The 24,441-nt window shown below is 38.4% G+C and overlaps 1 protein-coding gene across 4 annotated transcripts in view; it reads left to right on the top strand.

Moving 5' to 3' along the window:
- Spidr (scaffold protein involved in DNA repair) overlaps positions 1 to 24,441 on the top strand; it is a 234,456-nt gene that overhangs the window by 78,428 nt on the left and 131,587 nt on the right. For 2 of the 4 annotated variants that reach the window (XM_076942502.1, XM_034515175.2), the window contains exons 6-7: positions 2,067 to 2,320; positions 6,992 to 7,092. The exons of 1 other annotated variant lie outside the window; for it this stretch is intronic. In XM_076942502.1, coding sequence (XP_076798617.1) covers positions 2,067 to 2,320; positions 6,992 to 7,092 — 355 coding nt within the window. The remainder of the gene's footprint in view (positions 1 to 2,066; positions 2,321 to 6,991; positions 7,093 to 24,441) is intronic. One more of the 4 variants, XM_034515176.2, reaches the window with a different exon arrangement.

Below are 24,441 nucleotides of genomic sequence, written 5' to 3'. Positions count from 1 at the left end.
AATAGTAATTTTATTTTATAAATTCAGAAATTTGAGTAAGACAGGGAAGAAATATTTTAAGAAATATTAGGCTGTTGCATTTTAAGTAGTTCCTATTTATGTTAAAGCTTTCTAACTGGTTTCTAAAAAGTATATTGGAATTGTACTAGAAAAGGCAAGTTTTCTTATTTATTCTTAGTCACTCCTTTGCTGAATTAAAATGCTTTATACCCAAAGAGACAATATCTTTAAAACTTCATTTTATTAAATATTAGAATGGCTACTCCAGCTTGTTTCTTGGGTCTGGTTGCTTGGAAACCCTTTTCCAGCATTTTACTCTGAGATGTGTTTTACTCTATCTTTGTTGCTGAGATGTGTTTGTGTGCAGCAGAATGAGGGATCCTGTTTACACATCCTCTCTGTTAGCCTTTGTCTTTTTATTGCAGAATTGAGACCATTGATGTTGAGATGTTAATGAACAATGATTGTTCCTGTTATTTTGATGTTGGTGTGTGTGTGTGTGTGTGTGTGTGTGTGTGTGTGTGTTAGATTTGTTGTTGTGGAATTATCTATTCCTTGTGTTTGAGTTTTCCTTCTAGTATCCTCTATAGGGCTGGATTAATGGAAAGATATTGTGTACTTAGAGACTATAAGGACATCTGTCCAGGCCCTTCTGGCTATTAGTATCGGTTGAAAAGTCAGGTATAATTCTGATAGGTCTGCTTTTATATGTTGCTTGGCCTTTGTCCCTTGCAGCTTTTAGTATTATTTCTTTGTCCTGTACATTTAACGTTTTGATTATTATGTGGCAGGATGATTTTCTTTTTTGGTCCATCTATTTGATGTTCTATAAGCTTCTTGTACGTTTATAGGCATCTCTTATTTTAGGTTAGGGAAACATTCTTCTGTGATTTTATTCAAAATATTTTCTGGGCCTTTGAATTGGGAGTTTTCTCTTTGTTCTATTATTCTTAAGTTTTGTCTTTTCATAGTGTACCAAATTTTCTGGGTATTTTGTATTAGAAACTTTTAAAAAGCCTTAGTATTTTTCTTTGACTGATGCATCAGTTTCTTCTGTTGGTGTTGCTTGTGTCTGTAGTTTCTGTTCTCTTTTCTAGGTTGCCTCAGTTTGTGTTTTCTTTATTGCTTCTATTTCCATTTTCAGTTCTTGAACAGTTTTATTAATTTCTTTCACTAGAAATAATTTCCTGTATTTCTTTAAGGTCTTTATTCATTTCCTCTTTAAAGTCCAGTATTATCTTCATAAGATTAGATTTAAGGTAATTTTATTGCAATTCAGGTGTGTTAGTATATTCATTGCTTGCTGTAGTAGGATGGCTGGGTTTTGGTGGTGCCATATTACCTTAGCTTTTGTTTTTTGTGTTCTTCCACTAGCCTTTAGCCATATGATTATCTTTAGTGTTGGCAGGAAGGCCCGTTCATCCTTGATGTAAGCAGGCCTCTAGGATTCCAGGTAGACTGGTTGTCTCTGGTGGTAGCAGGCTTCCAGGGATGCAGGCAGAGCTGGTAGATCCTGATGACTTTAGGTTGCTTGTTGACCTAGGTTGGGACAGACCTCCAGGGATGCAAGTAGAGCTGTTGGTCCCTGATGGTTGCAGGGCTCTGTTTGTCCTGGGCAGCAGCAGGACTTCAGGGATGTAGGTGAAATGGTTGTCCTGGAATGGAGTGCAGAAGGGGCAGGCTGCAGTTGTCAGCTCCTATATTTGCCTAGCATGGCAAACAGGCAAGGGATTGGGGATCTTCATTAAAACTTCAAAGTTAAGAAGTCATCTTTTCCCATTGAGTGTCAGAGAGTGCCCATTCCTAGTCTTTCAGGTGGTGGTGCTGGTTTACTGTGGTGTCTCCTGTGCATGTGGCACATACTGCTAGCTTGCTGAAGGAAGATAAAAGCAGACTTGTGTTGATTTTGATGGAGTCTATAAAATAATGCCCATCTTACAACTAGTTTTATCCATTTTCCCCCTCATTTTTGAGTATTAAAGGGCTTTTTTGTCAACAATGATAGACGTGTTTGCATGTGGGCTTAAATGAAGAATACTTAATTATATCTCTCTTAATTTTTCCAGCCAATTTCTACAGAAATTTTGGAGTATTCATCAGATAGTGAAAGAGAAGATGACCCAGAGCATGCCTTGTTCATTGATTCAGAATCCCCTCACAAATACCAGGTGGATTTTAAATCTGATGTAAGACAGTTTTTGATTAATCAGACTGACTCAGGAGCAAATTCAGCTGAGCCCACATTGAAAACACCCCAGAAATATATGGCCAAGTTTCCAAAGACTCCAGAAAATTCAGCAACAAAGAAGAAGCTTTTAAGGTTAAATCAACTTTTAAATTTCCTTTTCCTCTGTTCTTCTCTTTCTTTAAAATACTGACTAAGATTTTAATTTTAAAATACATTTTTAATTGAGAAAGAAAATCGACAATTCAAATTTCTGATTTTTGATATACAAGCCTGTTCAGGAGCCAGTTTATGAAATTGTTCATTCAAGTGGAACATTTATGAATTTCGTCATGGCTAGCTTTATGACTGATTTCCTTAGTAGAAATGCGTTGTTTGGCTTATCAAGTTTTAATATACATCAGTGTTGCAGGTGCTATGTTAGAAAGTAGAGTTAGATGAATCACTGTTTTTTTTTTTTTATCAAATATAACTCATAAAATAAGCATGAGTCCTTTAGCTTACCTTTATGGCATGAGTGTGGTTAAAGAGATGGGCCAGAATAATTCTCACAAATGCAAAAAAATATAAGTGCCAAAAACACCTTATGGCTGAGGAGAGCCATAGTGGAGGAAAATCCATGTAACTGGCTTATCAGTCAGCCTTTGTAGCCAAGCAGGATATGTGAGGGAGCATTTAGAGACATGTTCCAACCTTATGTCAAATGGTATCGTTGTGTGTTATAAATTGGAACAAAACAATGTCCCCTTCCCCAAAACAAAACAATGAAAGAGAGAAAGAACCAGTGTCCAGCAGCACAGTACCTTATACCACAAGGATTAGAGAGTTCCTAGAGAATGGATCACAGTAGGAAGAGAACACGTGCACTGGGTGGGATTGTCTATTAATACTATTTCCACAGCAAACTGAGAGCAATTGGCTAAGGAGTAGATGGAACATAGGGCAGACTGATACCAAAACTCATACTCTCCATGCAGAGACTTAGCTGTTATGGCTTGAAAGGGATCTAGTCTTTAGAGTAGTCATAGAGAATAATATTTCCAGAGACAAATAATGGGATTGGTGCTTTATGCTGAACAAATTAATATTCATTCTAATGCTGTTTTCTTAAATAAGGTGCAAGTTTATATACTCATTCTAGAAAAACCATGTCCTGGTATCCAAAAAACCTTGGGCAGTGTCATGAGACCAAAGAAGAAAGATCCAAGATTACACAGAGTAATAGTAGTGACTTAGTGGTAGAAATTTGGTTGTATACAGCTGGAAGACCAATGGATTCCTGTGATTTCAGTCAAAGGAAGAGGGCTTACTAAGTGGTCAAGACAAAAGTGACCTCATTCAGGTCAGCATGGATGTGGCCTATATGAAGCTACTATCAGGAACATCAGACATGTTCCTGATGCTAATGGGTCCAGTCAAAACCTATACATACTACTCTGATGGTTTAGTCTGTTTGTATTGCATTGGGAAACACTATAAGTGAAACTCCTCTAGCATTACTCAGTGGCCATTGTGACTCAAGATAGTCAGTTATACCAGTCTGAATCCATCAATGCTCTAAATGAAGTTGTTGGCTCAGAGGAGAATGATAGTTGGACATGATAATGCACACTTGCAATCATACCACAGGCAACAGAATTATAGTTCAAGACAAACCTGGGTGACATGGTGAATCTGAAGTCAGTCTATAGTGGTACACAAATCTCATCTCAAAAATTCAAGAACTAGGAACCTCACTCAGTAATAGAATATTTGTCTGACAAGTTTAAGGCTCTGGGTTTAGCTACCAGGAAGAAAGGAGGGTATGGGAAAAATATTGTGCTTGAAATTAAAATTATTTTAATGGTGCAGGTGATATTACCCAATTCCAGAGCATCATGTTCCCAGCCCTGTTCAGGACCTTCAGTGCTGAGCATGTTTTTATATGCAGGGGATACAACGGCCATTGAAACCTCGGCCCGTTCTGGGTAGAATGATTGTCAGCCAGGAAATACAAAGTAGTTAGTGTTAGAAGTGTGATAGTAGGAACAGCAGATTTGGATGGGAAGTGGTTGGTTAAACACTTTTGGAGTTAAGCTACTAGATAAGCATAGGTTCTTAGACTTGGATTAATGGAAAGTGGTGCCTGGCATGGAATGGGTTTAAAGGAGACAAAAAATTGGACATAGAGGTAGCTTTAAAGATTGATGGTTTCCAGATGTAGTTTTAAAGACTGATGGTCTCAGAGGTAGCTTTAAAGACTGATGATCATCTGGCCATTTGTCTCTCTAACTATACTGAATGTTTGCTGATAACTTCTAAAAAATCCTGAAAACTTTCTTGGTCATTCTGAGGGTTAAAACCCATTGGCTTGGGGGATTAACACCTGTAATCTACCAGCCAGGGATTAAGTAAAGGACTGGTAATGGTTTTCTCTCTCTTGCCCAGAAAGCCTCACCTCTCCTTTGTCAGGCTGGAGGGAGATTTGGAGCAAACTTGTATTGAACCAGAAGAGAGCCACACTTGCAGAAGGAAAATTTTTCACGCAAGCAAATATGCAAGAACTCACATAAATTTATATACAAATTCACACATACTCATACATCTTCATGCATTCCAGTAGGGCCCGCCTACATACTTATGTCATAAGTACATACTTAACACACACATTGATACTTACATATGCATATGTAGCAAAAAACCAAGTGCTAGTGCAGAGAGAACTCACTCATTCTGGATGAAAAAATGAGCTACAATCTTTATTACATACAAAGAGCAAAAGCCTCTACTCTTTTCTTACTAATTGAATTAAACCCAAGTCTGTAAGAAAAAAGCTTTGTACTCCTCAGTAAGACTAAGCCCATCTTGATGCTAAGACCTGTTCCATCTGGTGGTAAGGGGAAGTCTGCCTCTTCTTTCTGTTCTCTCTACAGCTTCTTCTTTGACTCCTTTTCTCTCTGAATTCTGTGTATTGCTCTCCTAAATTTTTAAGTTCCCTTCTTATTGTGCTCTGCTGTCCTCACCTTCCTCTTGCTAATCTTGCTCTCTCCTCCTGCTCTGATATAATAAATGCCCTACAATGTAATCCTTTCTAGTTATTTTGTACCTAGTTTTTTCTAGGGGAATAGATCACACTTTTTTTCCAAGCATCTTTTCTTTAAAAAAAAAAGTTCATTAAATGTTTAAACATAAATTCAAATCATAAATTGAGTAAGAAGTTTATAACAAAGAATATTTACATTATATATCCGATAAGATTAGAAATTCATTATCTGTGATTAGCTCTACAGGTTCATGGAGAAGTAAATAGCATAACTAAGTTATCATTGAAGGTTTGTATAGATAAACCTAGTTAATATTTTGTCTTCTGTCCGATTACCTACAATAAATTGTTAGTTTTCTTTTTATGACCTTTAGTTAATTATTTTATAGCCTTTTGGAATGTATTCTAAGTTGAAAATGCCTGCTTTCTATCTCAGAAGCAATTAACTGGAGATACTTGAAGATTGGCAGAGTTCTCATTGCAGTTTTAATATCATAGGGGACTTGATAGCAATCCCATTATAAAGGGCTTAATAGTTACTAGTATAATTTCAGAAATTTTTATAGATCATCATTAGGAAATCATCTACTTGTTTATACAGTATCACGACAAGGTAGTACATCTTCATTGTTCTGCAGAAATCTGCGTAAATGGGCGTGCTAATACCTACCGATTGTTATATATATTCAATAATAACAGAAAAAGCATATTACTAGCAGGAATCTTTCCTCAAGTATGATTTCTTCATCCTTGCCTAGAAAAGCAAATACATCATGGCTTTACAGTCCCTGGCGAAACCATCTCAGGAAGACCACCTGCTAGTTTTTAGCTTCTCTTATATGACTCCTAGCAAGAGGCACCTTGTAAATTCAGATTTTTAAATAATAACTTACTAATTTTTTTATGTGCATTGATGTTTTGCCTGCATGTATGTCTGTGTGAGGGGGCTGGATGCTGGAGTTACAGGTGGTTGTGAGCTGCCATATAGATGCTAGGAGTTGAGCTCAGGGCTTCTAGAGTAGCAGTCAGTGCTTTTAACTTATGAGCCATCTCTCCAGCCCATAATTATCATAATTATTCAGAATTTACTGTGGGATGGGTAGGTGAGGTGGGTAGATGAAATAGAGAGAAGCCACTCAGGATATCTGCAGAACTTTCTCTCCCTTCCCCTGTTCCTTTCCCTTCTTCCCCTAGCCTCCTTTTCTTGCTTTGCCTTTTTCATCCTATTTTTTCTTATTTTATTTTTAATTTCTCTTAATTTTGTGATCTTTATACCCTATTTGTGACTGATACTAAATTATCTTAAGGAGTCCAAATGATATTCTTGTTTGATTATTGGGCCTACCAGCTGATTGGCAAGTTCATTCTTGTCTATGGATCTGAACTCATATTGTTTTTATGTATTTGCATGTTTGGAGTCCCTATTTGTGTGACAGAATGAGGCATTTTCTAATCGGAGCTAAGTGGTAACTGCAGGCAGTAAGTGCACAGCACAATTAGGAGTGAACAAGTTAAGAGAGTATAGAATGGTAACCCAACTGGCTTAACTGTTAGACTCTGTGAGTATCATAGCAGTGCAGCTTTTGAGTGAATCAGGAAATAGACCTTCTAAGAAAACCAAAAATTGGAAATCATACCCAGAAAGAGAGAGAGTGTAATACAAAAGATGTTAACATTTTCCTGTTTTATCTGTTTCTGAGGAGGGGATGTAAGATGTAAAAGCTGCAGCTGTCTTGAAGGCTTTTGCTTTTATTTAAACATAGTATTTTATATCCACTAAACAGAGGTGGACTAGCGGAAAGACTCCAAGAACTGCAGAATCGAGAGAGATCTGCCATTTCTTTGTGGAGACATCGATGTGTTTCTTACCAAATGACACCTTTAGGTAAGATTTATATCCACTGCTAAAATGATGGGTGAAAAAATATCAGAGCTGAAATGTCTTTTTGTACATTAAAATACATGAAGGTGATTGTTAAGTGTTTTTTGTGACTCAAAAAAATTGTCTCTAAGTGGGGACGTGTACTTTCTTCATAGGAGTAAAAGAAGGGCTTTTTGAGAGATAGAACATCATATATAATAAGCTTTGTACAATGTGGTCTATACTTAAAGTTCTTTAGGATGCAATAATAAATTCACCATTCATTAGAAAAAAAGTGGAGAAAATTTTAGAGTCTGTAATCTTTCTAGATTTCATGAAATCTTGGGACTATATGCAGTTTCCTCACATAGAGGTTTCAAGGAAACCCTTGATCATTCTCCATGGAACAGGCCAGTAATGGACATGACCAAGACAACTTACAAGATTTTAGTAAAGAGACTAAGACCTATACTGTAAGTAAAATGAGGAAGTATTCTCTAAGCAAAACTTATTCTGAATAAGTTCAGTTTACATACATATCAGAGAAGCTAAAAGGAGGTGTTTTGTTTTGTTTTCCTCACCTACAAATGCTAATTAGTAAATCTGAAGCTGTCTTAGGCAAGCCATGGCTGAACTTTTAAGAATCAGAGGGTAAAGAAGTCATGTCTTCAGCAGTATGGCTTTTTAAAATTTTGCCAAAGAAGAATTTCTCGAGGATACTGGTACTTTTGTAGCATTTGCTCCCAGGAGAGATTGCAGTGTTACAGTTCATAAAGACCCACTGTAAGTGCCATGAATTACTGCTTCAGCATGAGGTACCTGTTCTTGAATCATTTTCTCTTTCTATCTCTTTCTCTCTGTGTCTGTTTTCATCTCTGTATCTCTCTGTGTGTCTCACTGTCTCTCTCAATCCTATGTAAATCTTATTTCATTACTACCCAGAAGTGTTCTTTTTACAGGTTCACTGAAGGGCTAAGCACATTGATGCTTCTTTACCTGCTGTAGGATGCTCTTGGGTTTGCTTTAAAGCTGGTTAGGGTCTTTGGATTCCTTCTTTCCATTTCTCTTGGTAAATTCAGTAATGCTTTTAATGGGAATCAATTGAAATCTATCTTTAAAATATGAAAGGGTAGACTTTTAAAAACTGGACCTGTATTTTTTATCAGCTTACAAATACCTGGTTTGTTTAATTGTTTGTTTGTTTGATTGTTTTGGAGACAGTGTCTCACCGTGTTGACCAGGGTAGCCTCAAATTTACTGAGGTCTACCAGTCTCTACCTACCAGGGGCTAGGATCAAACTCTACATTGCCACCCTTGGTCTAATTATCTGCTTTTTACTGATAGGAGTAAGTTCTATGAACAGATGTGGATTTAGCTCATATCCTATTAAAATGACTTCTTCATAAATCCTTCATGCATATTTGGTTTTAAATATTTGAATTTCTTTGAAGAAACCTTACTTGTTCTGGAATTTCATTGCACATTCACATGTGTATGTGGGGAAGTTCCGAATGCCATATTCCAAATCATGTTCTATCAAGTTGTTTGTTAAATGTTTTATAGCCCTTGAACTATATATTTGAGGCCATTGTACAGAAAACAACGTTTGAATCCTTGGTGTGAGTGGTTTTGTGTTTCAGATAAAAGACAAGCCATGTGATGTGTTCGAGTCAGCTGCCGTGAGACCATGTCTTGTATGTTAACCAGATACATCATGTTATTGTGTAGCTTTACGTTCAGGAACTTCCAGCCATGTGACGATATGCCATCTATGCTTGTTGCTTTATCCTGCCTGAATATGCTAGCAAACCTCTCTGTGGTGGAGAAATGGTTGAGTGGATGAGAGTTCTTTCTGCCTAAGGAAGAGTAGATTCCAGCACCCAGCCACGTATAAAGCCAGGTTTGGTTATATGTATGCCGTTAGCTCTGGGATAGGCAGAGAGGGGTCAGAGACAAGAGGATTGCTTTGGTGTTTTGACCACCTGCCTGGCTCTAAGTTCAGTGGGAAACTCTGTCTTACTTTTTCTAGATGTTGCATCATAATTGTAAAGACCAAGCCAAGCAGCATTCTTCCATACACCTTGATGATTCTTTGTACCAGAGTTGACTCTCAGAGGTTGTAGTATTGCAATAACAAGACACCTCCTGTTATTATTTTTGTGTCTAGGAATTTCATCATAGAGTGGCCTCAGTTTTTGCTTCCAGGTACCAGTAATTGATATGATTAAATAAGGTCATTGCCAACTCAGCTGCTGTTTCCTTTTCTTTTGATAGCAAATGTCTAACTTGTACCCTTCAAACTTATCTTTAATACTAGTGTTTTCATTATATTATTTTATTATTTAAAAACAATTTTTTGATTCTTTCTTAGAGTTTTTAAATTATTATTATTTTATATCTTTATATTCCAGCCATTGCTCCCTCTCCTGGGCCCTCTGCCATTCCTCCTCTCCCTTGCTTCTGAGAAGGTAATTACCCCAGGATCACCAGGCCTACCCCTTCTCTGGGGCCTCAAAGTCTCTCAAGGATTAGATGCATCTTCTCCCACTGACGCTCGACCAGGAAGTCTGCTATTTATGTGCTGGGAGCATCGGACCAGACCATGTGTATGTCACCTGGTTGGTGGCTCAGTCTCTGGGAGCTTTCTGGGGTCTGGATTAGTTGAGATTGCTAGTCTTCCTATGGGGTCACCCTCCCCTTCACCTTCTTGAATCCTTCTCCTAATTCAACAATAGGGGTTCCTGACTTCAGTCCAGTGGTTGGGTGTAAGTATCTGTGTCTGACTCATCAGTCAGCTATTGGTAGGGTCTCTCAGAGGACAGCCATGGTAGGCTCCTGTTTGTAAGCATATCATAGCATCAGTAATAGTGTTAGGCCTTAGTGTCTCTTCCCCCCGCCCCATGAAATGGATCCCAAGTTGGGCTGATTATTTTACCACGTTTCCTTTAGTCTCTTCTCCATTTTTGTCCCTGCAGTTCTTTTAAGACAGGAACAATTCTGGGTCAGAAATTTTGACTGTGGGTTGGTAACTCTGTCCCTCCACATGAGACCCTATCTACTAGAGGTGGACATTTGAGTTCCCTCTCCCCAGTTTTGAGTATTTTGGCTAAGGTCAGCTCCATCAAGTTCTGAGAGTCTTTTCACCTCCCAGGTCTCTGTAACTTTCTAGAGGGTACCCCCACCTCCTAATCCCTGAGGCTGAATATTCCATCAATTTTCCTGGCCCTCTGGACTTTTCTCCCATACCCCACCCCCATACCTGATCCTGTTGCCCTTCTCCCCTCCCCCTCCACAATCCAAACCAAGTTTCTTCTTCCCTTAGCCTCCAGTGATTATTTCGTTCCCCCTTCTAAGTGGGATGGAAGCATCCTCATCTAAGTGGGATGGAAGCATCCTCATCTAAGTGGGATGGAAGCATCCTCATTTGGGCTGTTCTGCTTGTTAAACTTCTGATGGTCTGTGGGTTGTATTTTAGGTATTCTGTACTTTTTGGCTAATATCCACTTATCAGTGAGTACATGCCATGCATGTCCTTTTGGATCTGGGTTACCTCACTCAGGATAATATTTTCTAGTTCTATCCATTTGCCTGCAAAACTCTGTTTCTTTTTATTGGATATTTTATTTATTTACATTTCAGATGTCATCTCCTTTCCCCATTTCCCTCCCTAGAACCCCCTATCCCATCCTCCCTCCTCCTTTTTGCTTTTCTACCATTTTAATTACATGCAAGTATTAAGGTCAGTTCTAGGTTGAGGAACTAGCAGTACAATAGATGCAAAGAGTCAAGGAAGAAGCAATACAATAAACACAAAAGGTCAAAGAACAAGCAAGGCAATAACAAAGTTCTGTGAACACTCCTGTGATCACTGTTTCTCAGGGGTTATCAGGATGTCCAAAATATTTGAGCCTATTTCTCTGTCCTAGCCCAAAGTCATTTTCATGTCTGAAGCCTACTTCCTTGTCCTAATCTGCCAGAAATTGCTTCTTTGTTCTAGCCTAAGATTTAGATTCCTGGCAGAAATTGCTTCTTTGTTCTAGCCTAAGATTTAGATTCCTGCTTGAAATTACTTCTTTGTTCTAGCCTAATGTCAGATTCCTGCCTGAAGGCCACTTCCTTGTCCTTGACCAATGTCATATTCCTGCCAAGCAGCCCCAAAAGCTCTCCACCCCCCCCTCCCTTTTATTTCATAAACAAGACTGAGCCTGTCTTAGGTCATTCTGCCAAGAATGCCTTCCTTACCCATCAAAAGCAATGCACTTCTGTCTTAGTTTGGTAAGGCTCTGTGCAGAATCTTGCCCATCCTCATTCTTAATAGCTGAATAAGTATTCAATTGTGTAAATGAAGCACATTTTTTTGTATGCATTCGTGAGTTGAGGGATATCTTGGTTGTTTCCAGCTTCTGGCTATATTACAAATACGGTTGCTACAAACACAATCAAGTACTCTTGTAGTATAGTGGGGCATCTTTTGGATATATGCCCCAAAGTGCTATGTCTGGGTCTTCATGTAAAACTATTTCCAGTTTTCTAGGAACTGCCAGGTTGATTTTTCAGAGTGGTTGTGCCAGTTTGCAATTTCTAGCCAGCATCGGCTGTTGCCTGAGTTTTTGATCTTTGCGATTCTGATGAGTGTAAGGAGGAATCTGGGGGTCATTTTGATATCTATTTCCCTGATCATTTGAGCATTTCTTTAAGTGCTTCTTGACCATTCAAGATTTTTCTGTTGTAAATTCTTTGTTCATCTCAGTCGCCCATGTTAACTGGGTTATTGTTTTTTGGAGGTTAACTTCTTGAGTTCTTTAGATGCTTTGGATATTAGCCCTTTACCGGATGTGGAGTTAGTGAAGATTTTTTTCTCCCATCTGTAGGTTGCTGATTTGCTTTATTGATGATGTCTTTTGCCTTAGAGAAGCTTTTCAGTTCCATGAGGTCCTATTTATTAATTGTTGATCTTAGAACCTGAACTATTGGTGTTATCTTTTTAGCTCTGTACCACATTTTTAATTGGGTTATTTGGTGTTTTAGAGGTTAACATCTTGAGTTTTTTTATATGCTTTAGATATTAGCCTTCTATAGTATATAAGGTTAATAAAGATTTTTGTTCCCAATTTGAAGGTTGCCAGTTTGTCCTATTGACATTATCTGTTTCATTACAGAAGCTCTTCAGTTTTATGAGGTTCCATTTATCAATTGTTGATCTTAGAGCCTGAACCATTGGAATTCTGTTCAGGAAATTTCGCCTGGTGCCAGTGAGTTCAAGGCTCTTCCTACTTTCTCTTCTGTTAGATTCAATGTATCTGATTTTATATTGAAGTTCTTGATCCACTTGGACTTAAGCTTTGTGCAGGTGATAATTATGAACCTATTTTAATTCTTCTACATACAGACCACCAGTTAGACGAGTACCCTTTATTGAATATGCTTTCTTTTTTCCGTTGTATGTTTTTGTTTTCTTTGTCAAAATTCAAGTGTTCATAGGTGTGTGGATTTACTTCTGTTTTTTTTTTTTTTTTCTATTCCATTGATCTACCTTCTCTGTACCAACATTATGCTGTCTTTATCAATATTGCTTTGTAGTACAGCTTGAGGTCAGGGATGCTGATTCCTCCAGAAAATCTTTTATTGTTGAGAATTGTTTTGGTTATCCTTGACTTTCTGTTTTTCCATATGACACTAAGAATTGCTCTTTGTATGTATATGAAGAATTGTATTGGAATTTGATAGGGATTACATTGAATCTGTAGACTGCTTTTGGTAAGATGGCCATTTTCTATGTTAATCCTACCAATCCATGAGCATGAGAGATCTTTCCATCTTCTGTGGTCTTCTTCAATTTCTTCATTCAGGCATTTGAAGTTCTTATCATATAGGTCTTTCACTTACTTGATACAAGTTACACCAAGATATTTTATACTATTTGTGGCTATTGCGCAGAGTGTTGTATTCCTAATTTCTTTCTCAGTCTGTTTATCATGTGTATAAGGGAAGGCAACTGATTTGTTTTACTTAATTTTGTATCATACCACTTTGCTGAAGTTGTTTGGTAGCTGTAGGATTTCTCTGGTGGAATTTTGCTTATGTATATTATGATATCATCTGCAAATATTGATATTTTGACTTCTTTCTTTCCAATTTGTAGATCCTGGATCTTCTTTTGTTGTCAAATTGCTCCAGCTAGAACTTTAAGTACTATATTGAGTAAATATGGAAAGAGTTGGCCCTCTTGTCTTATTCCTGATTTTAATGGTATTGCTTCTAGTTTCTCTCCATTTAACATAATGTTGGTTGTTGGTTTGCTACATATTGGTGTTATTTTATTTAGGTATGTGCTATGGATTCCTGATGTCTTGAAGATTTTTAACATGAAGGAGTATTATATTTTGTAGAAAGCTTTTTCTGCATCTAATGAGATGATAACGTGATTGTTTTTTCCTTGAGTTTGTTTATATAGTGTATCTCATTGTTGAATTTTCATATTTTGAACTATCCCTGCATCTCTGGGATAAAGCCTACGTGATCATGGTGAATGATGATTTGATGTGTTGTTAGATTCAGTTTGTGAGAATTTTATTGAGTATTTTTGCATCAATATTTATAAGTGAAATTGGCCTAAAGTTCTCTTTCTTTGTTGGGTTTTTGTGTGGTTTAAGTATCAGAGTAACTGTGGCTTCCTAGAATGAATTAGGTAGTGTTCCTTCTGTTTCTATTTTGTGTGATAGCTTGAGGAGTATTCGTATTAGTTCTTTCTGATTTTGTTAATTTGGATACTGTCTCTGTGCCCTTTATTTAGTTTGACTAAGGCTTTATCTGTCTTGATAATTTTCTCAAAGAACTAGCTCTTGGTTTTGTTAATTCTTTGTATCATTCTGTTTCTATCTGATTGATTTCAGCCCCGAGTTTGTCTATTTCTTGTGGTCTAGTCCTCTTGAGTGTGTTTGCTTCTTTCTGTTCTAGAGTTTTCATGTGTGCTGTTAAGTTGCTTATATGGGATCTCTCCAATTTCTTTATAAAGGTACTTAGTGCTATGAATTTTCCTCTTATCACTGCTTTCATTGTGTCCCATAAGTTTGGATATATCGTGTCTTCATTTTCATTGAATTCTATAAAGTTTTTTATGTCTTTGTTTATTTCTTTCCTGATCAAGTTATCATTGAGCAGAAAGTGGCTCAGTTCCATGGGTATGTGGGCTTTCTGTTAATTTTGGCGTTACTGAAATCCAGCCTTAGTCTATGGTAATGTGATAGAATGCATGGGATTACTTCAATCTTTTTGTATCTGTTGAGGCTTGTTTTATGTCAGATTATACAGTCAATTTTGGAGAAAGTTCCATGAGGTGCTGAGAAGATATATTCTTGTTTTTTGAGTTCAAGTGTTCTATAGATATTTATTAAATCTATTTGATTCATAGCTTTTGTTAGTTTTACTGTGCCTCTGTTTGGTTTCTGTTTCAGTGATTGGTCCATTGGTGAGAGAGAGGTATTGAAGTCTCCCACTACTAATGTATGTTTTGAGTTTTAGTAAAGTTTCTTTTATAAGTATGGGTGCCCTTGCATTTGGAGCATATATATATACATTCATAATTGAGTCTTCATGTTGGGGGAATTCTTCCTTTGATATATATGAAGTGTTCTTCCTCATTTCTTTTGATCATTTTTGTTTAAATGTCTAGCTTATTGGATATTGACAACTCTAGCTTGTTTCTTGAAACCATTTGCTTGGAGACTTTTTTGTAGATTTGTACTCTGAGGTGTGTGTGTTTGTCACTGAGGTGTGTTTCCTGTGTACAGCAAAATGCTGGGTCCTGTTACATATTCAGTCTGTTAGTCTATGTCTTCCTATTGGCAAACTGAGTTCATTGAAGTTGAGAGATACTAAAGACTGATGATAGGTAGTTGGTATCATTTTTGTTGTTGGAGGAGGTATTATGTGTATGTAGTTCTCTTCTTTGGTTTATTGTGAGGTGTTTAATTTCTTGTGTTTCCTTGGGTGTAGTTACCCTGCTTGTGTTGAAGTTTTCCTTCCAGTATCCTCTGTAGGGCTGGATAAGTGGAGAGATATTGTTTAAATTTGGTTTTGATATGCAACATCTTGGTTTCTCCATCTATGGTGATTGAGAGTTTTGCTGGGCTGGCATTTATGTTCTGTTAGGGTCTGGATCACATCTGCACAGGTTTTTAGATGCTCTCTTGATAAGTGTGGTACAATTCTGATAGTTCTGACTTTTTATCTTGCTTGACCTTTTTCTATTATAGCTTTTAATATTTTTCTTTGTTCTGTGTTTTTATTTGGAAGATTTTCTTTTCTGGCCTTATCTATTTGGTGTTCTGTAGGCTTCTTGTATATTTATGGCCATTTCTTTCTTTAGATTTGAGAAGTTTTCTTTTATGATTTTGTTGAAGATGTTTCCCTTTCATGGGTAATGTCTTAGTCAGGGCTTCTATTCTATTCATATCCTCCTTAAAGGCCTCTATCATCTTCATGGTGGCATTTTAGGTCAGAATCTTGCTTTTCAGCTGTGTTAGGGTAGCCAGGGCTTGCTGCAGTGGGAAAACCTGTGTTCTGATGGTGCCAAATTGCATTTAGTTCTCTTGCTTGCCTTTTTATGATTGCCTCTGGCCATTGGTTATCTGTGGTGTTAATTGACATGGGTGTCTCTGACTGGAGCTGCCCTCCTTGGAGGCAGGTAGAGTTAGTTCTATGACCTGGGTTAGAGCTGGTCTCCTGGGAGGCAGGCAATGCTGTTTTTGGTTAAGGGGATCTCCTGTGTCTCTTTTAAGATCAGGCCTCCTGTGTCCTTAGTTAGGACAGACTTCCTGAGTTCCTTCCTGGTTAGGGAATACCTCCTGTGGGGCAGGCAGGCTTTGACTTTTTGTTTAAGGATCTGCCCAAGTTGAAGATGTAGGTGCAAACTGGTAGGACTGTGTCCCTGATTAAGCCAGACCTCCTATGTCCCTGGTTATTTTAGACCTCCTGGGTAACAGACAGATTCTGGGATGTAGAAGGGATGTAGAAGCCTGGTTGGAAAAGGAGACTGGAAGGAAGATGGAGCTCAACAGGGCAGGTAGGTTCTTCTTCATCCGGGCTCTGCGTGTTCCAACTGGTGTGAGGATTTGGGAGGGAGTCTCACCTGTATCCTTGGTGACTACAGACCTCCTGTGAGGCAAGCAGGCTGGTGGGTGTGGGAGGGTGTCAGGCCCACTGATCTGTCCAGGGTGAAGAAGCAGATCGGACATAAAAACAATTTCTCAAATTTAAATGTATTGATCATATTCTTCTCACTCTTCAAGCCCTTCTCCATCCTCGCCCATCCCACCCCAACTTTAAATTCTTTTTAAGAAAAAAGAATTGTTTTTTTAGAAAACAAACAAAAACTCAATACAACAACCCTCCCCCCACTGAAAAGAAAGCCAAACATCCCTAAAAAAAAAAAGAAAGAAAGAAATCAAAACCTACCGACTGTAACCAAATAAAAGCACGCCGCGCACACAGACACACACACACACACACACACACACACACACACACACACACACACCCTGTGGAGTCCCCTTCATGTTTGTCAGCTACTATGGAATATGAGGCCTGCCCTGGAGGGGTTGATATATTTAGTGTTGCTCTTCTGGGGAAAGATGATTTTTCCTCTCCCTAGAGTGTAAGTAACAATTTAGTCTTTAACCTTTCTCATAGTAGCTAGGTGTTCTTGTTCTCTCCGTCTCTCCTTCTCCGTCTCTCCTTCTTCCCTCCCTCCTCCCCTCCTTTCCCCCCCTCCCCCCCCCCCCCCCCCCCCGGTGGCCTTAACCCTAATGGCTAGGTTTGTTTTCTCTTTCTTTCATTCATTTATTGTTTTTTTGAACATATAGGAAAATGAAAATATAATAAGACATATGACTTTGGCCTTGGATAAGACAAACTAATAAAAAGGAAAAAGTTCAAAAGAAGGCACAAGAATCAGATAGAATCCCACTCATTTACACACTCAGGAATCTCATAAAAACACTAAACTGGAAGCCATAATATGTTTTCAGAGGACCTGGTAGAGACCTATGCAGGTACCATGCATACTATCTCAGTCTCTATGTGTTCTTATCAGCTTTGCTCATATTGACATGGAGGCCTTGCTTTCTTGGTGTATTCCTTTCCCTCTGGGTCTCACACTCCTTGTATCTCCTCTTCCTTTGTGTTCCCTGATCTCCATGGGGATCTGAATGAGACATCCATTCAGGGATTCCAAGGTCTTTCTCTCCCTCTGTGTAATATATAGCTATGGATCTTTCTATTAGTTCCCAGCTGCTGAAGGAGGAAGCTTCTCTAATGATGGCTGACAAGGGCATTGATCTGTGGGTATAGCAGAATATCATTCAGAGTCCTGCTATCATTTCATTTTTTAGACCAGTTTTATTTGCTTTTCCCCTGGGTCCCTAGGCTATCTAGTCTCTGTTCTTGGACAACTAAGCCTTTTTGTGTATGGGTTGCATCTGTTGGAGTAACCTTTATGTCAGATCAGTTATTGGTTGGTTATTCCCACAAGCTTTGTGCCTCTGTTAGGCTGGCTTGTCTTGCAGGCAGGACACCGTTGTAGGTAAAGATTCAGTGGCTTGCTTGCTGTTTATGTTTCTCTCTTGATTTTGTATAGGAAGATAGTGTGCTACCTCCCTGCCAAAGATGCTTGAACATAGGGTTGAAGGCTCTAGGTAGGCACCAGCCTGACGTCTCCATGTTCAATGAGTTGTGTCTTTCTTCTGCAATGGATCCTTGCTGTCAGTTTATGGAGAACAACTTTAGCATTGCCCATAAAATTTGTTAGGCAAGAAAGACTAGTTTTAGTGTGTAGGGAAACCAGGTCCTTCTTTAAATCTTAAGATTTTTTTTTTTTTTAGCTGCGTCTTGTTTACAGGGAGGTTTATTTTTAAATTTAAATTTAGTTTTAAATTTAAGTACTTTAATTCATTTAAAAAATTTATTTTGTGTTGGAGACTATAAAGCAACCAAGTAGTGTTCGTTTTCTTCTAAGATTTATTTGTATAGTAGTTACTTCAGAGAAAATTTTATATGTCTATGTCATTCTTTTAGGTTTGATACTTATTCTAAGTCTGTTGGTATAGCTAAGCAATGAGAGCACCACATAGCTAGCTGAATCAGTTGTATTTCAATTCTTCATTCAGTTTATCCTTATTAAAGGACATTTCCGACAGCCTTGCACTAGGCTCTAGACAAACACTGAATAAACACAATTTTTAAAATGTATTTTTACAGGGATGGAGAGTTGGCTCACCAATATTTGCTGCTCTTGCAGATGACCCAGGTTTGATTCCTAGTACCCATATTTCAACTCCAAAGGATCTGACATCCACTTTTGGCCTCTGTGAATACTAGACATCCACGTGTTTCACATATAGACTTATAGCAAAATACTCACACACATAAAACAAAGACCTTAAAAAAAGGAATGCTTAAATACCTATTTTTATGTCTGTGCACATTTTTATGTCTGTGCACATGACTTCAAGTGCCAGAATAGGCCAGAGATCTCAGATCTCCTAGGCGGGAGCTACCTGATAGGAGCCTGCAGGCTCTTCATTGCTGAGCTATACCTCTATCCCCACAAGCAAGATTTCTTCTTTTACTTTAGTTAAGAGAATAGCTTTATTAGGTTTGTAGCTGCTAATCAGAGAAAGAAAACTGCCCAGTCTTTCATTTGAATCCAAGGCTGGCTGATTCAGCTAGGTTTCGAGCTAGTGTGCTCTGGAGGTCCCTGTCTCTCCCTCCTATTTGTTGGGATTAAACCTAGTATGAATGTGTATAACGGAGCAGTAGCAAATTATTCCCAGGTCTGAGCACTCTAGGGACTGGGATAGAGCAGCTCATTTCTAGGCAGGCAAAAACCACGGTGCTATAAGGTTAGGGCTGGCTTATGTCCCTACAATATGAGCCTTTAGAAGCCATTCTTATTAGTAATACCACAATAAGCAAATTTCATGATTTTATCCTTTTTTACAGCTGCATAGTATTCCATAGTGTATATTTATCACATGTTTGTTGTCCATTTGTCAGTTGTCAGGAATTTAGTTTTTTTTTCTATTTCCTCTCTATTGTAATTAGATCAGTAATGAACATTGTTGAGTTAGTGTCTTTGGAGAAAGATGTTAATTTCCCTGAGCATATGCAGGGAATGCTGGGTCATATGGTAGGTTGTTTTTTAGATTTTTGAGGATTCTCCATATTGATCTTCAAAGTGGCTACACCAATTTGCAATCAAACTAACAGTTAATGAGGGCTTCTTTTCCCCCACAACCTTACTAACATTTGTTGTCAGTTTAAAAAAAAAAATCTTACCCATTATAACTGGGCAAAGATGAAATCTTAAAATTGTTTTTAATTTGTATTTTTATAATTGCTAAGTTTGAACACTTTTTTTTTTTTTTTTTTTTTTTTGGTTTTTCGAGACAGGGTTTCTCTGTATAGCCTTGGCTGGCCTGGAACTCACTCTGTAGACCAGGCTGGCCTCAGAAATCTGCCTGCCTCTGCCTCCCAAGTGCTGGGATTAAAGGTGTGTGCCACCACTGCCTGGCTTGAACAGTTTTTGAGATCTTTCTCATTCATTTTTATTTCATCTAGTGAGAACTCTCATTGAACAGATTCTTTATGTATTAATGTTTATCCTACTTCCTTTTCCAACATAAAAATTTTTAGGTTTGATCTTTTAGTTATGTCCCAACTTTTTAGGTATAGTGATCATGGTCACTTTTTGTCCTCACTGATATTTGAATGCAACGTTGCACTAGCCCTTTCCTCAGTCATTCTTTTCTTGATTCTCATTCCTTTGCTTGTTCAAGGTAGGGTTTCCAGAGTGTTTTTCATTTGGCTTGTTGAATTTTTCTTTTGTAACTTGTTTAAAAAAAAAAATCTCAGTTTCTTTGCAGAAATTTTTTTTCATGTTACTAACTTTCTCATCTACTTTGCTGATTTTCTCTGTGTTACTAACTCTCTTCTTACAACTGAGATTGAATGAATCTCCTTGTTTGTGGTTGTTAATTAATTTTATTAGAAACATTTTCAATTCTTCATCTGGCATTTTGCCTGTTTTTAATTGTCTCTCATTTTAGTATCTGGAGTTATAATCTTTTGAAGGAGAACTACTGTCTGTTTTGTTCTTTAGTTTCTGTGCCATGACTTGTTCACTGTTGGTTTGTATATGACTTTTGGACTCATGGGCAGTGGATATAAAGTGAGCAGTGCTGGAGTGTTCTCAGCACTCAGCTAGAAGACAGCAAGTGCTGTAGCAGCAGCACCACACTCTCACACATGAATTACAAATAAACCTGATAATAGTTAGAGTGCACTAACATATCACCAATGCCTATAAATGCAAAAATGGTGGAATTACTGTAGTACGTGCTATGACAGTAAAATTTTTAATTTTAGTAATGTCCATTCTGTGTGTAGCAGGGGGCTAAATAGACAGCTTAGCATTCTATTATTCTACACCTTTCTGAAAGATAAACATGTTTTTTAAAAGGGTTAGAGACATATATCAAGTACTTCTCTTCTTTCTTTTTATATAATTTAGGTGAATTTCTAGAAGATGTCTCTGGCCAAAAGAAAATATTTCTGTTGGAAAGGCTTACAGGGTTTGGGGGTATAGTTCTGTTTGTTAAGTGTTGGGAGTTGGTTTTAATGCTTTATCTTATTTTGGCTCCCAAAAGCCTCACTTCCAGACCTGAGGGTCCCTGCCCCCGGCTGCCTTTGATGGATAATAAAGCATTGCCATACAGCCAATGGCTGGACAAGAGATGGGCAGGACTTTTAGATTACGAGGGTAAGGGACTAGGATAGAGAGGGAAGGGGAGAATTGCCATGACCCTGAGGGAGAAGGATCAAATTTAAGAGCTGCAGAAGAAAACTCATCCAGCAGTGTAGGTGGAAAGGGAAAGTAGATGCTCAGAAGGTAACAGGGCAGCAAAGATAAACCATAGACTTAGAAGGTGTCAAGCCAGGAATACCAGAGGGAAATGTATGCTAGCCTTGGGAAGGTTTAGAAATGCCCAACCACTGAGCTAGTCAAGGCATATCAAAATTAGCTGGTGTGTGTGTGTGTGTGTGTGTGTGTGTGTGTGTGTGTGTGTCTTTCATTCGAGAATCCAGAGAGCTCTTGGGTAGGTGCATGATGCACACATGACCTGCTGGGTGGCAAAATGGATTAACTAATTTGCCACTACAGTAGAGTACTTTCCTCTTATTCATGAAGTTCTATTCATTGCCGAGCACTGGGTAAGTCAAGTGTGATGATTATACACCTGTAATCTCAGCACTCAAGAGATGGAGGCCAGAGGATAGGAGTTGAATGTCATCCTCAACTGGATAGTAAATTTGAGCTCAGCCTGGGTTACATGAAACCCTGTCTGTTGCCCCTAGCCCTTGGACCTGAGACTGTCCTTGGGGGGTAGGGGTTAAGAAGGTGCAGAATCAATGACACAAACTCCAGGAGGCAGGTGAGAAGCAGAAGCAGTCTCATTTATTGTAGTAATAGGAAGTGCCTTTCCACCCTCTGCCATAACCACTCCTGGGGGCAGCTGGCACCAGCTGATTGGCTGTCCTAGTCACATGTTGTCTTTGTTAGTCTCTGGGTGTCAGACAGGCTCCAGGGTTAGTAAATGCAGAAGCACTTGCTGCACATACATGGGCCATTACAGATCATTAGTCAGAACTTGTTGACTCGCTACTCTTAACATTGATCTCAAAGAAAGAGGTGGGAGGATTTTTGTCCTCTATAAAAGAATGATTTCAGATTCTCTGCTCATATCCTAACTTTACATTGTCCTTTCTTTTTAGCTCTGAGACAGGGCTTTCCTGTGTAGCCTTGACTGCTTCTTTCTGTAGACCACACTGGCCCTATAACTCAGAGATGTGCCTGCCTCTGCTTCCCAAGAACTAGGATTAAAGGTGTGAGCCACTATTGCTTGGCTTTGTCCTTTCTTTTATAGAACTTTAATTAGCCTCATATATTAATTTTCAGAATAACAGGCCCAGGATGGTTTGCATTCACATGCATGTCCGTGGACTCTATTTCAAATAAGTCATCAATCACATAACCACAAACAGGTTTTGTCCTTCCATCTCTTTTTATACATTTTGTGTCCACTTGACCATCTAAACTCAAAGACTTTTTTCTGTTTCATCCCAGTTAGCTAATAAAATGTTCTGTGAGCCTTTTCTAGGGAAAAGCAGACAAAGATCTGTTCATCCTAGATAGGGAAACAGTGACAGAACCAAATAATGATTCCACCAGGCTGACTTTGCAAACTAGTGAGTTTTGGGAGGTTGTTTACAGGAGCATGGGAGATGGCTTGCTTCCAGCAGTGTGGATAACCCAAAGGCCACTGCATCACCAAAAGCCCTTGTGAATCCTGTTAGTTTCACAAACTTCCTGAGAGTTGAAGGCTGCTTAGTTCTTGCTTCTACTCATGAATCTCATGAGCTTCCGTGTTCCCTCAAAAAATAAATTGCTCCACATCTGTCCAGCCCTTCCTCTAACACTTACGACTTTTTTTCTGTCCTCTCTTCTGCAGTGATCTAAGCACTGAAAGGAGTGATAGAGAATCCTGTCTGTGACTAAGCATTGGGCCTCTCTGCCTCAGCATCAGTCACTTGTTCTCAGGAGCTTCACCGGGGCTTACACATTTCTCAAACTACATCTAATTTGCAAAAGGGAGTTTCTGTTCATGAACAGTTGGAGCTGACAGCCGCAGTATTCTATAGGTGCAAATACAAATGTGTATAAGAAGCTTGTCAGGCACATTATATTCATTCAACAAGACAGTAGCAGTTTCTTCTCTACTTGGGCCTATGACCTCCCATTTGCAGCCTTTTGCCTTGGCTTAAGGTACCAGGTACGAATTTCCTTTTATGGAATAGGACTTAAATTTAGTTGAAAGGCTGATTGTTGTGTTCATAGTAATTATTCCATTATTGTACTAGTAGGAACATCCTTCCTGGCATTTGTTAATATAGCACTTTGATAACTCCTTGATTGTTTCTCTAGTTTTATAACAGCCCCTAGGCAGTACTTTTCTTGAGGTAGACAACTTTAAACAGGTTCCATTTCTTCCAACCTGTTTTTATATTGGGGTGAGGGGTCTTTTAAATTGAATAAGGAAACTGACTTGCAAATACTTTGAAAAGCTGATGCTATCTCACTGCTCTCAGAGGTAGCTAATACTGTATGTGTGTATGTATGTATGTAAGTGTACATGTATGTTGCTTTTTAAATTGAAGCAATTATTAGTAGAGAAATACAAATAAGATATTTGGATATTTTTTTAATTTTAGGATTTAAAATGTTTTTATTTATTTTTTGAAAAATTCATACAGTGTATTTGGATCATATTAACCAACTTCTCATCCTAATACCTCCTAGGTTGACCTCCACCTCCTTATCCCCCCTAATTTAATGTACTCTGGTTTTTATGTGTGTGTTAATTTTGTTATTGGTGTTTTTAATGGTCCATGACTTCAGTCTGTGCTGCCCATATATATACTCCTGGATGAGGAATCATCGCTAAAGCACATTCAGCCTTTCAGGAGCCATACCCTTAATGGAAACTGACTTTCCTTCCCCAGAGACTGTTAAGCTGTCCATAGTTCCTCATTTTGTGTTCAGGCTTAAGAACCCCTTTCCACTCTATGCTACAATGCTGACTAGCTTAAATGTGTGCAAGTCTTATGCACACAACCAGAGCTGCTGAGTTTGTGGACAGCAGTTCTGTCGTGTGGAGAAGACAGTTGTGCTCAGGTCCCCCACTCATGACTCTTAAAATCTTAAAATTGAGAAGGTCCCTAAGTAATGGTTTCTGGGAGTTATCAAACTATTTCCTGGATAATGTGCTATTTTGGGTAAGCTCCAACATTTTTGAAAAGCATTGCTCTATCAACATAGAAATGTCCCTTTTTGTACCATTTATCAAACTGCAAACAATATTCTTTATAAACTGAGTGCCTCTTTACACAGATCTCTCTTGCCCAAATCACATAACTTGACAGACTTTATCATATGCTTTTTCTCTCTGAGGTAAATAGAAATAAGCCTGCTTTGTTTATTTTGCAAAGGCATTCTTTATTCCCTGCTAGAAGTCCTGGTGGGCTCTGCCCAGAGGACAGGACTGTGCTGACTTTTCCCTCCTGCTGTGCTCTCCAGTGCTGATAGTTATCACAGTGTCCTACGACTGTTTAGTTACCGAGGAAGCTGTGGTGGTCAGCACATGATCATAGTTAATATAAAATCAATTTTGATTCTCCAAGGTGTTTGGTGCTATAGATCTTGAGAAGAATTCATCTTGTTTAGAGTATTGTTAGCACTTACTATAACAATGTTT

This window comes from Arvicanthis niloticus, chromosome 12, assembly GCF_011762505.2.
Source record: "Arvicanthis niloticus isolate mArvNil1 chromosome 12, mArvNil1.pat.X, whole genome shotgun sequence".
Taxonomy (NCBI): Eukaryota; Metazoa; Chordata; class Mammalia; order Rodentia; family Muridae; genus Arvicanthis; species Arvicanthis niloticus.
The sequence above is the reverse complement of the archived record's forward strand: the minus strand, read 5'-3'. Positions and strand labels throughout refer to the sequence as shown.